Source organism: Marmota flaviventris, chromosome 5 (assembly GCF_047511675.1).
Source record: "Marmota flaviventris isolate mMarFla1 chromosome 5, mMarFla1.hap1, whole genome shotgun sequence".
NCBI lineage: Eukaryota > Metazoa > Chordata > Mammalia > Rodentia > Sciuridae > Marmota > Marmota flaviventris.
In genome coordinates this window covers 103,150,758-103,168,936 of record NC_092502.1, presented here as the reverse complement: position 1 = coordinate 103,168,936, position 18,179 = coordinate 103,150,758, and the positions used below count along the sequence as shown (strand labels likewise).

The following is an 18,179-nucleotide window of genomic DNA, read 5'->3' as shown; positions in this document are numbered from 1 at the left end:
TATATATATATATATATATATATATATATATATATATATATATATATACACACACACACACACACACACACACACACACACACATATAAGGAAATGCTATACTATATATATATCTATAAAATAAAAACAAAACTTCACAAAAAAGGAATTATCAAAAACAAAAAAGCTCTTGGTAATTAAAAACACAGCAGTTAAAATAAATTCAATTAAAAGTATACTGATCAGGAAATTTTCCAAACAGTGGAAGAAATAAAAAGATAACAGAAATAAAAACTAAGAATTCTAGAGGATTGACCTAATATCTAATTAGCAGGAATTCTATAAAGAGAGGATGGGGAGAGGTGAGGTGAAGGGTCAAACAATTGCAAAATAATTAATATAAGAAAATTTCCCATTAGAAAAGGCTGTGCATTTTCAGATAGAAAGTACTTTCCAAGTAGACAGCACAATGAATAAACAAAGACCTACACCCAAAGCATATTATGGTGAAATTTTAGATAACTGTGTCCAATGAGAGGGGGAAAAATCAAATACATAACAGATTAGGAATCAAAAGGTCATGGACATAATGAAAATGATTTTCAAAAGTTATCTCTGAGTCCTGAGAACACGAATTTTCTTTCTCCTTTCTTTTGTTTTCTGTAATCAACATGTATGACTTTTATTGTCAGAAAACAAATACAAAATAAATCTATACTTGGGGATTCAAGCCTCAATTTAATTGGCTCCATTTCTCATCTGTCTCCATGTCACAATCTGTCTCTTTGCACTGATACAAAGTCCCCTCCAGTCACAGTCACAGTCATAGATGGCCTGGCTGCAGTGAGGTAAGAACAGACCACTACAGGGACTCGCCACCCAGCTGCCCTGGGCATCAGCGATGTCCATCATTTACTCGGTCAGCGAGCACTTGTTTCTGAACATACTCCCAGAATATTTTAACAGCTGAAGGAAAGGAGCACAAGCCCGTAATTCTTTTTCCTTAGACACATCTTTCTATCCATTATGACCATGTCTCCCCTACTGCAGTTAGAATTTGTTTTAATAAGGAAATGCTAACTGCTCCCATCTGTCTTCATTCCACTTATCGAACACCATGTCCTAGGCTTTGCCGAGAGATGAGTTTCCTATTGACAGACTTACCCGTGGAAAAGATGAACACTGTGTTGTTCCAGAGTCCGTGGTTTTTTAAGGCTGCAGTGACATTTCCTACTGCTTCATCCATAAGGGACACCATTCCTGCATAGTGATGCCTGTTCTTATTCTGGATAAAGTCATATGGCTTCAGGTATTCTTCAGGCACCTGAAGGGGCTCATGGACAGACTGGAGAGCAAGGTAGAGAAACAGAGGCTGGAAAGAGAGGTTGTACACATCATTTACAAGGGCATGGAAGAATTAAACACAGAAGGATGAGACACTTTGGATTTATCATAATAAAAATAATATCAAGACAACCTGCAGAATGCATTGAAAATATCTGTGAGTCATATATGTGTTTAGGGACTCATATCCAGAATATAGAAACAACTCTTGCAACTCAATGACAAAAAAAAAAAAAAAAAAAATTAACTGGACTATAAAATGGGCAAAGAATTTGAACAGCTATTTCTCAAAAAAAGGTAGTCAAATGGCCACAAGCACATGAAAAGATGTCAACTTCATTAATCATTAGAAAATGCAAAACAAAAATGCAAAACCACAGTGAGATACCACTTCAGACCCTCTAGGATGGTTTTAATTTTAAAAATGGAAAATAACAATAATGTTGGTGAGGATATATAGAGAAATTGGAATTCTCCCTCATTGCTAGAAGGATATCTATACTGAAAAAAGAAAAAAAAAAAAAGCAGTTTGGGAGTTCCTGGACTTGTTAAACATGGGTTATCATATGACCTAGCATTTCCATTTCTTCAGAAATAAAAACATATCCACAAACTTGTATGAATGCTTATTGCAACATTACTTATAATAACCATAAAGTAGAGACAGCCCAAAGTTCATGCATTGATTAGAAAAATAAAATATGGTACAGTTTCAGCAATACATGGCAGTAAAGGAAATAAAGTATACAACATAGATGGACCTTAAAAACGCACTAAGTGAATGAGACCAATCACAAAAGACCACGTATTGTATAATCACATATTTATATGAAATGTCCAGTAGGCAAATCCATAGGAAATAGATTAGTAGTTGCCTGGGGATGTAGGAAATTGTGGGGAGAGCATAATGAGTGACAGCTAATATGTTTAAGGTTTTGGGGGGGTGATGAAAATGTCTTAGACTCAGATCAAGGTGATGATTGCACAACTCCTGAACTTACTGTAGAACTATAAACTTTTAATGGGTGAATTTTATCATATACAAATTATGTGTCAATAATAATGTTTAAAAATATAACAAAAGATATAAGATAGATAAATAAATAAAATAAAGCCAGAGTCCTAGAACAGCCTGGTCCAAACAAATAATAATATCATAATAGCATCTATATATTAAATGTTATCTATGTATTAGATACTCTGATAATAATTAAGATATTATCTCTTATTTACTTTTTAATTGATTTTATTTTTTAAATACATGACAGAGGAATGCATTACAATTCTCTTTATACATATAGAGCACAATGTTTCATATCTCTGTATATAAAGTATGTTCACACCAATTCATGTCTTCATATATGTACTTTGGATAATGATGTCCATCACATTCCACCATCATTGCAAACCCCCTACCCCCCATTCCCCTCCCACCCCCCTGCCCTATCTAGAGTTCGCCTATTCCTCCCATGCTCCCCCTCCCTACCCCACTATGAGTCAGTCACGTTATATCAGAGAAAACATTCAGCATTTGTTTTTTGGGGATTGGTTAACTTCACTTAGCATTATCTTCTCCAACGCCATCCATTTACCTGCAAATGCCATGATTTTATTCTCTTTTATTGCTGAGTAATATTCCATTGTGTACATATGTCACTTTTTAAAATTTATTCATCTATTGAAGGGCATCTAGGTTGGTCTCACAGTTTAGCTATTCCACTCTATGTAATATCCATTTCATAGATGAGTTAAGTTTAAAAAGTTATATGACTTGCTCAAGCCCACATTAATTGAAGAGCAATTTTCTGTTGCAAACCATACTATTACAGTATCGCTACCTATCAAGAGATGCTTTATCCTTTTGCTTTAGCTGAAAATAAGTCCCCACCTTTTAGGAAAGTTTTATGGTTCTTATGTATTTTATGAGAAAACAAGTAAACACCATGCCTTGTTAGTCTGATGTAGGACTAAACGTAAGACCAACTCAATTCCTGGAAATTATCTGTATCTATTCTTTTTTATCTTTGATGCCAAGTTAGGGCACTGAACATCTGTGGTATTCCAGGTCAGTTTCTCCTTTTAAAAAGGAGAATAAAGGTATTCCCTTTATTGTGCTCCTACCGAATTCTTCAATGAGTTGGAAACCCTCAAAGAGACAAGTGGTTCAGGCCAAGAATAAACATGTAATTCTGTTAAAGTATCTGAGGTATTTAAATCTCATACATGAATGGGAAAAGGTTAGAAAGCAGATGGGAGGAGCTCATATTTCATTCTTCATTGTTAAGTTATTTTATATTATATATTATACATCCCTGTGATGGAGTAAGGAATGTCCACATAGAGAAAGAGCAGCAGGAGAGGAGGACAGGAGAAGGCCAGAAAGGCCTTGTTGATGAGTCATCTTCCAGTGTCCCTCAGTTCAAAGTACTCAGCATGCCAAATGCAACGCTTACAGGTACCATTTCCTGAGCCCCAACACTCGCGAACATAAGTCTATGACCCAGGGTGGAGGAGGAACAAGAGAGAGAGAAAGGAGAAGATTCACCCATCAGGTGAAGGGTTAAAATATGCTATTCTGGCATTTAATGATTTAAGTTAAAGGCACTTAAAAAACAGCAGGTGCCAGATCACTTTGACCTTCATGCTGCTTCTTAAAAGCAGAAATGGAAACTCCTAATGTAAAGACACTCACCTGTACTAGAAGGAAGGGCCACAGTCTTATCCTCAAGGACGGGGAGTCCAAATGGAAAGAATTCTGCACAGACCTTGTTAAAATAACCTTTATCTTTAAAACCTCCCACATAATTTAGTCACATTTCCATTTCACGATTTTTGTCCAATTTAGCATATATGTAACTGCCTCACCACTTCTTTGGGGCCTTCACTTCATTATGTTGAACCATACTATGCTTTCCTCCTACTATTCTCTTTTAGGTCAGTTCAATTCTGGGACCCAGCTGGGATTCTCTATAGGATAGAGGTGGAGACTTTTTGCCCCTGCACAGGTCACTAGCAGCAACATGGCTAAAGGAGAGGAGGTGGAAAGAGGGCATGTTGTCATAGCCAGCAAGGGATTTATAAAGGTAATGCAGAGATGGATGGAAGGGAGAGCCCTTGTAACCACACAAGGAAAAAATGATTCTGGAGTCACTATTAAAGAGTCTTGCAAATATTCAGCATGGAAATCGTTCTACTCACTTTGTTAAACACATTTAAAAAAGAAACTTGAAAACCTTTTCCATGATTATTCCTTAGTGACTAAAAACATCACCCTTTCTCTTGGGAGGCTAAAAATATAAAACTACAGCAGCCCCCACTGATACAGTGGTCAGATTTCTATTGATTCAAACAGAAGGGACATAACAGAGGAGTGAAAACCAGCTCTGAAGGGTGAGGTGACTGTGGCAGGCTATGCAAAGGCTATGCAAAGCACTACCTGCTGGCCAGATCCTAATAACTTAGGAGAATAGACAAATGTATTCTTTGAACAAATAATTATCTTTTCCCCCATTTCATCAGCAACAGTCTACCATTTACTGTGGGCACTCAGTCTTACACAAATCTGTATGGCTTTAGGTCACCGGGAGGAGACAGAATAATGTGTAGTACAGCAGCCTATCTCACAAAATTAGGACAAAGAAACACAGTTGAGATACTATGGGGGGAAAAAGCTTTTCAGCACTCAAGTGAATGTTATTCATGAAACAACTCATTATTCAACAGAACTAAATGAAAGCATTTCGATACTATTTTTAAAATGGAAAAAAACATATAGCGCTTTTATTACCACATGGTGGCCCAGTATAAAGAACAATTAACTAGGGCTCCAAGGTTCTCCAGCCACCATCAGGACCTTGCTATAGTCACTTGGCCCACAAGCCTCCCTGTAACCAGCTGTAGCTCAGCTGTAGCTGAGCCTCAGCTCACTGTTGACCCAAAACAAATCGCTGCCATCCCGGGGATGGGCTCCTTATTACTATGTCTATGGACTGGAGTCCCAGCCCACCCTTGCTTGGCCTTGGAGACCGGATGGCCCCTCTGACATAACTGCAGCCCTGGCTGCACGTCAGCCTCCACTGATCTCTGAGTTTATGCTGGAGCCTCGTCTCTCCTTTGCTTTCCCTTGGGTCTGGATTCCTGTTCTCATCAACTTAGTCATAACTGGACTATTGTAGGTGTCTTGGGAATATAAAATATAATCCTAGATGAGAAATCATGACTAAATACTTAGTATTACATAAAAAAAAGTTCAGGATTATCACCGAAGGCTATTAATATATTCATGTTTAAGACACTAGGGGTTCTCTGACCTTTCCTATTATGCCAAACAGCTCCTTAAGACACATACTCTAAATATACCTGCCCCGTGCTAAGAAGCTTTATATCAGTGAGGAAGAAACCCTTATTTTCGTTTCTTTATATATTTTCTCAAAGTATAAATGGGGAAAAAACATATGAGAGGTGTTGACATTATTATTCTATCTTTAATGTTCAAATGAAGACATTCTTTTCCAAATTGTGCCAGAATAAAGTAAGAGTCTTCCATTAGAAAACAGCATTTTCTTTTAGAAAGCTTCTAGTAGATGATATATGTTGGCTAACATCTGTTGTTATTCACAAAGCACTGTGGGGACTGCTTTTTTTTTCTTTCTTTTTTTTAGTTGTAGAAGGACACAATACTTTTGTTTGCTTATTTTTATGTGGTGCTGAGGATCGAACCCAGTGCCTCACACGTGCGAGGCAAGGAGGCAAGTGCTCTACCGCTGAGCCACAACCCCAGCCCATGGGAACCGTTTTCAACAGGAAGATATGTTATGAACATGCTACTTTCACTTTGTAATGTTACTGCTGTGGAATCATCATGCAGAAGAGGAGAAAGAATTGTTCTTCCTAACCCATGCAAAGTCACTCTGTTAGGGTGGCCCTGAGTCCAGCAACAGCAACTGTGTTGGTACAAAACACTCCATATGCTTTCCCCCCTCAAGTGCCCTTTTAAAATAGGCACAGTTTTAAGTTGGCCTGTGTTTCTTTAATGACTTCCAACCTGAACAAGTGGCCTATGTTACAGTCTATAAACAGCACCTGAGAAATTAGCACCGAATTAAATACTGATTAAGATGATGAAAAGCACAGCTCCTGAAAATGGTGAGATGCATTGTTTTATTGAGAACTGGTAATGTAAACACAGGCTGTCTTAAGCAAATATTTTGGGGTTACTACTCAACTATTAATTATGTCATTCACTCATATTTGTGTTCGAAACTTTGAACACACTGGGAATGATATGATGGAAAGTTCTTCAGAATGTTTCAGCTGTAGGATAAGGACCATCCTCTCACCTGGTGATTTCCATCATGCTGTCTATGAACAGCACCATGCTAACAACACCCCTTCCAGGACTTGCAAGCTCTCAGGGCCTTCTGATGTCCTCAGTTCTAATGCTTTCCCCATTGCCCCAGTTAAGACAGTTCACCCAGAGAGCTATCTCACCCCATCTTCTTCCTCTTATCTGCTTAATGTTGAGGGTACTGTGTGAAAGAATACTTCATCGTTCCTTAATAGAAATGAAATTTTTTTGTAGGAAGATTACAGTGGCTGCATAATTAAAATAGTTGGCTTCTGCTCACCTCTGTTTGAGGGGAGAGCCCTGAACATCACAGAATGCCCCTCATTGTACAGGGTATCTATAATGACTGCACATCTGAATCACTGGCAGAAGGTGTGTGTGTTGGGGGAGGAGGTGGTGGTAAATAAAATACCAATGCCTGGGTACCACCTCACACCAATGAATCACAATATTTGACATCACTATGTCTTACAAGTTTCCCAGATAATTCTATGGTCAGGACTAGAACAATTAAGTTGAATCATGAACTGGGACTCAGAACCCTTGGCCTTGGATATTAGCTGTGAACTAGGGAGGTTTATTAAGGGGATAAGCTCTGTAGTCAGAGACTGTGGATTTAAATTCTGATTCTGTCTTTCAAAAGTTCTGTGATCTTGACCAAGTTACTTCTCTAAGTAATTTTGTTTAAATATATGTTATAAAATGGTTCCCTTAAAACTTTACCTTGTTCTTTTGGTGTTAAGTTGTATCTACAAAATGCCAAGCATACAGCAGAGAACTGAGAACATAAGCCTTAACTACCAGAATGTTGGTTTAAATTTAGATTTAAAACCTGTGTATTTCTATATATTTGAGAAAATGTTTTTGTTTCTATGTTCCATAGCAGGCATGGTTACTCCAAGATGTCTGCATTAAGCTGATAAAAACCAAGAAGTGGGGCAAAACTGAGAACAGAGTAGAAGATTCCCAATACTGAGTTAGAGTAGGCAAAGGCAGGGCCAGGGAGATTCCAAACCAAAAAGGGAGTTTTCAGCAGTGCATTAAGTCTGGACATGTATGTAAGCCATAATCCATGCTGTGATCTGCACCAGGGACCCCCAGGCATTGTCAAAGAGCCAAAGTGCAGGAAATTAGAACAAGATAACATTGCATATTCTAGACTTTGCTATGTCCAGGTCCCACAAAAGGACTGATTTGTGAGTGTGCTAATACAGTTCTTCATGAAGCCATCTTTTGAGCCTCATTTCTGAGAACACAAGTATCTGTCCCATTCAAAAGCACTTATAGGCTAAATCTAGAGAATTTGGCTTTAGAGCTATTCCGATTCTTGTCTATCTTTACCTCTCCCTATATGTAAGTCAGTACATGACAGACAAAACAGCTCTAGTATGGTGAATGTGAAAAACAGGCTTCTTTATAGACCATGTTGATGAATTGGAAGACTCAGTATTGTTTAGATGTCTGTTTTCCACAAGTTGGTCTATAACATCAGTGAAATCCAAATCAAAACTGACACTTGTTTTACTTTCTTGGTAGAAATTGACCAATTGATTCTAAAATTAACATGCAAATGTAAAAAAAAAAAGAAAGAAAAAGAAAAAGAAAGGAAGAAAATAACCTAGAATAGTCAAAATGATCTGGGCAGGATGGGGAGGGGTGATTGAAAGTTGGAGGACTTTCTCTGAACCCAAAATTTGTGGATTCCTTGATGGAAAGTTTGCCATAATAAAGCCTCATCTCGTAAATAACCTGATTTCCACTTTTAAAGGGGTCTAATTACTTACAGCACATGCACATAAAACAACAAAACAATAAAATGTATTTCTACTAAAATGCTATAGGACACAATATTCTTCTAAGTGCCACCCAAGGACCTCTCTCACCAGAATCACCTTTTGAGAGTTTCTCTAAGGTGCAGATAGATGGACCTTTCCCAGACCTAATAAGTCACACCCTCAGAGGTAGGCTCCAGGACTCTAATTTTCACAAGCTTCCAAGGCTGATTCTGATGTGCTCTAAAACTTGAAAACAATCCTTTTAGAATTTGATAGATTTTCCCCTAAACAACAGTGACTTCTTCCTATTTTAACAAGATTTTGGTATCAGTAAAGAAACAAGACTTACCTTCTCTGGAGGATGGTTATTTATGAGAGCTGTAGCCCTCTGGGTAAATACATTGGTTGAATACATATTTTTATATCCTGTTGCAACTTCTTCACCATCTCGAAAATCAAGAGCACATCGTGTGACATTCAAAGCCTCAATTAAGGTACAACGCTCATGAGAGTAGTAATCTTCACTGCCTAGGAGATATCCTACAAGAATGGAAGACAAGAATAGTCTGCATAGCATAAAGCTTGTTAAACTCATGTTTCAGCATTTAATTGCCTAATGCAATTGATTACTCATGACAAGGCTAATCAAACGACAAGGCTAATCAGAGCAACATTCCTTAACATCTCTATATTTGGTAGCAGAAGTCATTAAAATGTTATTGTGTAAAAATTCAAATCCATTCTCACTCAAGTCTTTACAAACACAGACTCTATCATGTAACTCTCAAAGAGGGTGATTTCATGTATTTACATATTTATGTTTTTAAAAGAACAGAGCTCAATTTCAGCAAAAGGGGTAAGATCTTACTCCTTTAAAGCTATCTAGTGGCAAAAATAATATATGGTTAATATGACTTGTTGCAAGTTTTTCTCGCAAGGAGATCATATAAATAAGCGCAGGATTCAAATAATGTCATCTGTTGTTCCTGAGGATGGGAAGCTGGCTTCCGGGTTATTTATAGCCCCTGCTCTCTAGGAGGAGTCATCTTCAGTCAGATGCTGACACCCACTGGTGAAAGATACAAACCTTTCCAAAGAGAGGCCCTCTACACAGCTGAACTATCAGTGCCAAAAGACCAAACTGAAGTGTGAGCACTGCACTTTGATTTTTCTACCTACAGTGATCTCAATTTTGCTCCCAATTTAAGCAGCATTAATTGCCTATCCCACAATTTAAACTTAAAGGTAAAAGAAAATGAATTTTCTCAGCTAACAGTTGTTTCTGCAAAAGTTCTGTATTTTCCTAAAGTAATAAACTGTGCTGCCTATTATGATTCTATGTACATAAATGTCAGAACAGGCAGATCTATAGTAACAGAAGATAAATGCTTGCCTGGGGATGCAGGGACTGGGGGACATGGGGAGCGATGATTAACGCTGTTTGGTTTCTTTTTTGGGGTAGTGAAAATGTTCTACAATTGAATTATTATGCTAGTGGGGTAACCTTGTACATTTATTAAAAATCACTGAATTATACACTTTAATTGGATAAACACTACGACACATGAATTACACCTTGATAAAGCTATTAAAAAGAAACTACTGGGCTGTTAGCTATCTGCTGATATATATTGCTTATTAACTTTAAAATGATGACGACAAAATTGGCCCAGCCCTTTCCCCAAGACCTGAACTTTCTCTACAATGACAATTAAGAGCCTTACCCAGTTTACATAATAAATCAATTCATTTTTAATTAATTCCTTCTTTATCATGATCTAGTAAATTCAAGGTCCTGAATATAATTAAAACCTTGGTCTTAAGGTAATTTTTTAATATGCTAATCTTTCCTCTTGCATATATAACGGAAAAGGAAATCCAATATGTTTGCTAATTAATGTGCAACAGAAAAGGAAATGTAGCCATGAAAATAATTTCGGCCCTAAGCCTGAAGCAGAGGCACACGCCTGTAATTCCAGCAGCTTAGGAGGCTGAGAGAGGAGGCTCACGAGTTCAAAGCCAGCCTCAGCAAAAACTAAGGCACTAAGCAACTCAGTGAGACCCTATCTCTAAATAAAATACAAAATAGGCCTGGGGATGTGGCTCAGTGGTCAAATGCCCCTGAGTTCAATCCCTCGTACCAAAACACAAACAACAACAACAAAAAAAAAAACAAAAAAAAAAACACAAACAAACAAACAAAAATAGTGGTCAGGATGAAACTGAGGAAAATCTAAATAAACATTCTAGCTTCCCTTGCTTTTAGTTGATTTAAAAACCCCTAATTGTTGGAGGTCAGACAGCTGAGCAATATATTATTAGTGGTGCACTAGCTGTGCTGTAGCTGAAAACTTTGATGGAAGCCACCTAATGGGCTAAGACTGTTCTCGGGCAGAAGTTGCCTTTTGCTTTCTTCCTTGATCTGTCTTAATAAACAACTGCAAGGTTAGCTGTTCCTGAAAAAGGAAACTTTTTAATTAGTAACTCTTCTTACAGAGTTACAGAACCCAGAATTGGTGACCCTCAGATAACTTTAGCATGTGTGTCAGAAAAGCTGACCCCCTCAAAATTTATAACCCTGGTCTGGGCCTGAGTCTAAAATCCACCCCGACATCCCAAAATCCTTACATAAGCTTTGTATCTGAACCACATAAGCAAGATGGACTTTTAGGAAAAATTCTCCTCTTCAACCTGCTGACTTTCTTCCCCAGTCACTGTCTCTCTCAAGCTATCAGCTTCATCATGTGGTAGCAGAACTGGACCTTTCTGGGTTATAAGAAACTGGACTTCTAGTTTGGGTTTTTCACAACTAGTGGATATTAGTTTGAGGAAATCACTTCCATTCCTTTTTCTATAAGTGTAAACTATTTTTCCATCACTGGGAGAATATATGCATAGTATATGATTAGATGATGTATGATTAGATGATGTATGAGTTATAAATATTGAAATCATATTACAAATAAGGAAATTCCAGAAACAGAACCTTCTATTCACATGGTTGGCCACACTGAAATCAGGCAATCACGTGACTATCACACAGTGCTTTTCATCATAACAGCAGTTCCCAAATCTGAACTCAGATGCTGAGCCTAAAGATGATGGCAGCCTATGTTTTTTCTGGGAAAATTTGGAAAATGCTTTTTGAACAACTAATCAATAAAAATCTCACATCTTTATTGAGACACACAATTCATTATTGTATAAGTCACCCATTTAAAGAATACAATTCTTTGCTCTTTAGTGTATTCCCAGGGTTGTACAACCATCCCCCAATTACCTTTCTACTTTTCAAGTTGTAGCAGTAGTAACAGCTGTGTGGTCATCATCCTCTTCTTGACTACAAGCCTCCCTTCACATAATTATAGGGTGTTCAACTGTTCGGCTAAATCTAGGCAGACTTCTTTGTTTTCATAAGACAATTTTTTTGTCCAACTGAATTTTAAAATGCATGACTTTGTTTTTAATAAAAAAAATTTCAAAATATCCACAGTCCATCCTCTTGCCAAAGCATACACATCAACTCATCTAAGAATGTACTAGCAGTTTGGTCCTTTAGAACTTCTAAGATAGCAAAGTGGTCATATACTCAAGTCTGATTTTTGGCAGCTATTTAAGAGTACTGAAGATATATTCAAGTTCATCCAAAAAGAACATCATAGGTGATTAATACTGTCTGCTGGAGCACCTGGTGGGAGTGGGTACAAGTGCTCTCCTGTCTGATTTTTAACCTGAGAACCAGCAAAGCATGTGCTATGACTACACTGTTTTGGCCTCCATGTACATTCCTTTGTACCAAATTGTATTTTTGTACTTTGGCCCTAGCTTGAATGGAAGAGAACATCTCAAGGTGTATCTATAAGCAATTTATTACTTTATTACTAAAATGATATTTTTAAGGATGTTGTCCATTTTACCTGTCCCAAAGGAGAAACTTCTCTCAGGTCTAAAAGACAGAAAATGCTTTATTCTTCCTGAAGATCTTGTTTCCATTTATCTTGTGAATAATGTGACTCTTATAGATTTTTTCTTTTCTTCCCTTCCTTTCCACTTTTTTCTTTTTTACTTTGGACATAAGAAGCCTCACATCTTAGAGATGAATGTGAAGCCCACCTAGAGCCAGGAAGTTTTTTTTTTGTAATCTGATGCCATTAAACTATTTTATCTTTTTCTCTTCACTCGATGTTGTTACTCTATTGAAACTTTTTATGTTTGGTGTGTGTTCCTTTTTTGGCTTTGGCAGGTTGTAAATGAACAAAGAAGCAGATGGGAGACAGGTAGACAGCAACACAACTAGACAGAAAGATAGCTCAATATAAAAGAACTTGACAGAAAAAATACAGTTACTGGCAAGATATATAGGTTATTAATTAAGGCCCAGTTTAAAACAGGTTGAAAGAGGGCACATTTTAAAACAAACTTTAGGTTTCACATTTATTTTTATAGGGCTACCAAGTTCAAAAAATGCTTATGATTTTCTTATTATCTTCCTATTACCATTTTTATTTGTCCTCCCCAATTTATTATTATTGATTTTTAAGTTGATCTTCTCTAAACCTAGTGATTCTAAAAACAGATCTCACAGATGGGAGAGAGACACCAATGGAAGAGTCTTCCCCCACCCTCTCCAGGGTGAGAAAAAAAAGCTTGAATGTAGTCCAGGGAGAGAAAAAATACATGAACTTTTGTAAAGGAAATATTCTTTTTCTTTAATTTGCTCTAATTAGTTATACATGAAAGTAGGATGCATTTTGACACATTCTACACAAATGGAGCACAACTTCTTCTTCCTCTGTCTGTACATGGTGCAGAGTCACACTAGTAGTGTAATCATAAGTGTATAGAGGGTAAGAATGTCCATCTCATTCCACAGTCCTTCCCCACCACATATATCCCCTCCCCTCTCCTCTGCCCAATCCAAAGCTCCTCCATTCTTCCCTAACCCCTCCCCATATTATGGATCAGCATCTGCTTATCAGAGAAAAGGGAAATATTCTTGTATTTGGTTTTTGCCCATAATTTAAAATCAGCCTGCATCCCCTCTGGGGAAGGTTCTCAGAGGGCACAGTGGTCTCTGGTGTGTAGGTAGCAATTCTTCCAAAGCCCCAAGGTGGTGCTTAGTGCTCTGGCCTGCTATGGGCATATGCCCAACACAGGCTGGCACAGAGCCCTGTTTATGGAAGTAACATTAGAAAGCAGCCCCACTGCACTGATTCACTCTGTGTTCAAGTTTCCAGTTGTTTCAATTGATTACACTTGGGTGTGTTTTATGAGATGACTGCAGTGTCTGAGTCGTTAAAGAAACACAGGCATTTCCATTACCAAAGTAAGTGTCAAATCCTCGGCGGGTTGGAAGGCATTCTTTCCGGTACATTCCCAGGTGCCATTTTCCGACCATATGGGTGGTATAGCCTGCTTCTTTTAGAAGCTGGGGCAGGAGTTTTTCATCCAGTGGAACACAGCTGGGCTGACAAGGCCAGATTATTTGGTGCTGTAAACCTGTGTGTATCTTAAAGAGATAAACACAAAATTATGGATTAGTGACATTGAAACATTGTAAACAAGAAAAGTGGCTGCCTAATTTATTGGACATATCTGTTGATTTGAAAGTTTAACTATAAGAATGTTTCTGAAAGGCAGTTTACTCACTCAAGTAAGGTAATGAACCTAAACTGGATTTGAAAAGATGAATAAAAGCATTCCAACAGAAAATATTTTAACATATATTTATCAAGGCAGTATGTCAGAAACCATTAACTCAAATTTTCACTTCCTAAAAAGAGGAACAATAATATGAGCTATGGCTCTATCAAGGAAAAAAATTCATGTGCACAGGAGAAGGTGATATTTGTCATCTTTGAAGATAGACAGCTTTCTTTTATAAAATGTTATTTAACAGTATAATGAAATTTAAGTTTGGTGTTTCTTATTCTACTTTGTGTAAACAATAATCTCAAAAGACAGTGCTCAAATTTCCATTTAAAATGGCCCTTACTGCTTGGGAGAGGCTCACAGAAGGACACCCAGGATAAAGCAACTAACCCTTAAGAAACAACCACTTGTTGAATTTAAATATAATATCAAAATTGAGGGCTAGGGTTGTGGCTCATTGGTAGAGCACTTGCCTAGCACATGTGAGGCACTGGGTTCAATCCTCAGCACCAATAAAAATAAATAAATAAAATAAAGGTACTGGGGCTGGGGATATAGCTCAGTTGGTAGAGTGCTTGCCTCACATGCACAGGGCCTTGAGTTCAATCCCCAGCACCACAAAAATAAAAAAATAAATAAAAATAAAGGTATTGTGTCTATCTACAACTAAAATTTTTTTTAATTGAATGTCCACAATTATATAAGTTCCTCAATTTATATAAATGGGGTTACCCACCTGATAAACCTACAAGATGAAAATGCATTTAATACACCTAACCTACTGAACATCATAGCTTAACTTTGCCTACCTTAAATGTGCTCAGATCATTTACATTAGCCTTTGGTGAGATAAATTAATCTAGCACATAGTCTAATTGATATCATTAAGGCACATGTAATTTATTAAACACTGTACTGAAAGTGAAAAACAGAATGGTTGTATGGGTAACATTTTACACCACTGTAAAAAAATAAATCGTGTGGAAGAATAAGAGATCCAAACTAGCCAAAGCAGTCCTGAGCAAGAAGAAGGATGCAGGAGGCATCACAATACCAGATCTCAAATTATGCTGCAAAGGTATGATAATTTTAAAAAGCAGGATGGTATCAGCATCAAAATAGACCTGAAGACCAACAGAATTGAACAGAAGACACAGAGACAAACCCACATACTGAAATATATGTTGGAGAAGAGACAGCTTTTTTAACAAACGGTGCTGGGAAAACTGGATATTCATACATAGAAGAATGAAACTAGATCCCTATCTCTCACCCTACACAAAAGTCAAATCAAAATGGATCAAAGACATTACACCAGAAACCTTGCAACTGCTTGAAGAAATCCTGGGATCAACACTCCATCATACAGGTGCAAGTATCAACTCCTTAACAAAGAATCCTGAAGCTTAAGAAATAAAGCTTAAGTAGGATGCCATCAAATTAAAAAGCTTTTTCTGCATAGCAAAGGAAATGATTAAGATCATGAAGAGAACCTATAGAAGGGGAAAAAATCTTTGTCACCTGCTCCTCTGACAGGGGATTAATATCCAGAACCAACACCAAAAAACTGAATAATCCAGTCAATAAATGAGCAAAAGAACTAAATAGATACTTCTTAAAAAAAGAAACACGAATAGCCAACAAATATATGAAAAAAAAATGTTCAATATCTCTAGCAATCACAGCAATGCAAATCAAAACTACACTGAGATTTCATCAGAATGAACCCAACTACTATGTATAACTATAAAGCTCTAATAATAATAAAATAAATAAAATTTTAAAAAGATTTCATCTTGCTTTAGTCAGAATGGCAATTATCAAGAACACAAATAATAATAAATGCTGGTGAGGATGTTGGGAGGAAAGGCACACTCCTACATTGTTGGTAAGACTACAAATTAGTACAGCCACTCTGAAAAGCAATATGGACATTCCTCAAAAAACTAGAAATGGAACCACTGTGTGACCCAACTATCTACTCTTTAGTATTTATCCAAAAGAACTAAAATCAACATACTATCACGACACAGCCACTTCAATTTTATAACAGCACAATTCACAATAGCCAAATTGTGGTATCAGCTCAGATGCCCATCAATAGATAAACAGATAAAAAAAATGTGGTCTACATACACAATGGAGTTTTACTGAATCATAAAGAAGAATGAAAGTATGTCATTTGACAGTAACTGAATGGAAATGGAGAACATCACGCTAAGTGAAATAAGCCAGAATCAGAAAATCAACAGTTGAATGTTTTCTCTCATAGGTGGAAACTAGAGCAGATTGAGAGAAAGAAGGTGGGCAGGCAGTGGGGTCAGATATCATAAAGATATAGGAATGATCAGTAGAGTAGATGGAGATTGAGAGCGAAGGAAAGGGAAGGAAATGCAAGATGAATTTAACAGAATCATGCAATGTGCATATATAAATATGCACAGAGAAGTTCACCTCTATGTATATGTAGAAAGTACCAATCAAAAATAAATAAATAAATGAGTGAAAGGAAGATCAGTTGAAAAGGGGGAGGAAAATGTGGAAGGGAGGAGGAGAAAGACAACAGAGGGAATGGAGACTGAAATCAAATTCCATACATGAATGATTTTGTCAAAAGGCACCCAACTACTATGTATAAATATAATGCTCTAACAAAAAACAATATGCCTAACCTACTTAACATCATAGCTTAACTTTATCTAAATTTTTTTAAATATCCTTACCTTTTTTATTAGTTGTTCATGGACCTTTATTTTATTTACTTATTTACGTGAGGTTCTGAGAATCGAACCCAATGACTTGCACATGCTAGACAAGCACTCTGCCACTAAGCCACAACTCCAGCCCAATTTTGTCTAATTTAAATGTGCTCAGATCACTTACACTAGCCTTTGGTGGGAAAAAAATCATCTAACACAAAGTCTATTTATAATTGTTATCATTTAGGCTCATGTAATTTATTAAATACTGTGCTGAAATTGAACAACAGAACGATTGTGTGGGTACATTTTATACCACCATGAAGCTGAAAAATCACAAACCCTCTACATTGGGGTTGTCTATATATAAAAATTTTATTAAAACAACTGTCCCTTTTCCATAAAAAGGGAAACTACAGATCTATGTAAGGACAGATTGTCTACATTATCTTCTATCAGAGCAATATATTGCGATAGACTGAATGGCAGGAAACAGCGTAACAATCTATCTTCCATGAACAGAAAAGATGTACAAAAAGTACAAAAATGATACTACTCTTCTCAGTCATTTTGTTTGGAAAAATACAGGGATTATATATATACATATATATGATGGGTTTATTATTGCTGGGGTTTTTAGTCGTTGTTTTTGTTTTTGTTTTTGGTACCAGGGATTGAACTCAGGGGCACTCCACCACTGAGCCTCATCCTCAGCCCTTTTCTATATTTTATTTAGAGACAAGATCTTGATGAGTTGCTTAGGGGCTTGCTAAGTTGCTGAGGCTGGCTTTGAACTCACCATCCCCCTACCTCAGCCTCCTGAGCCTCTGGGATTACACGCATGCACCACCGCACCCAGCTATTGCTTGTTTTAATTGAACAATTTTTATAATTTGTTTTCATTTCTGATATAGCAAATTTCAAATGGTATAACCCACATAACTGTACATTCTTTGGGTCCTTAATATTTAAGCAAGTGCAGAGATCCTAAGATCAAAAAAGATTGAGAACTGATGCTGTAACACCTGATAATGATCTTTGCTATGGGGAAAAATAAAGTAGGAATGAAGTGATAGTGACAGACGTGACACTTAAGATAGGGTGGCAAAAGAAGTTTCCTCTAAGGAGAAAATAGTTGAGCAGTCAGTTGAGCAAAGAAAGAAGTGAGTTGAAAAATCTGGGGCAAGAACAATGCAGACCTAAGGAAAAAGAAGAACAAAGACTCCAAGAGCTTGCTGAGTTTGAAGGCTGGCACAGAAACGAGGGCACACCTGTCACAGCTCTTGTACTGATGGATGCCACCACACCCCTGTTAGCAGATGTCCCCAAGGGTTCCTTGCCTGCCAGCCCTTCCCTAAGACTTGACACCTGTCTCCCTCTTTG

The 18,179-nt window shown here is 37.2% G+C and overlaps 1 protein-coding gene across 2 annotated transcripts in view; it reads right to left on the bottom strand.

The window, feature by feature from the left end:
* Positions 1 to 18,179, bottom strand: part of Arsb (arylsulfatase B) — a 180,664-nt gene that overhangs the window by 149,020 nt on the left and 13,465 nt on the right. For both annotated transcript variants that reach the window (XM_027927721.3, XM_027927722.3), the window contains exons 2-4: positions 13,768 to 13,954; positions 8,795 to 8,985; positions 1,144 to 1,351 (exon numbers count right to left, since the gene is read on the bottom strand). In XM_027927721.3, coding sequence (XP_027783522.2) covers positions 1,144 to 1,351; positions 8,795 to 8,985; positions 13,768 to 13,954 — 586 coding nt within the window. The remainder of the gene's footprint in view (positions 1 to 1,143; positions 1,352 to 8,794; positions 8,986 to 13,767; positions 13,955 to 18,179) is intronic.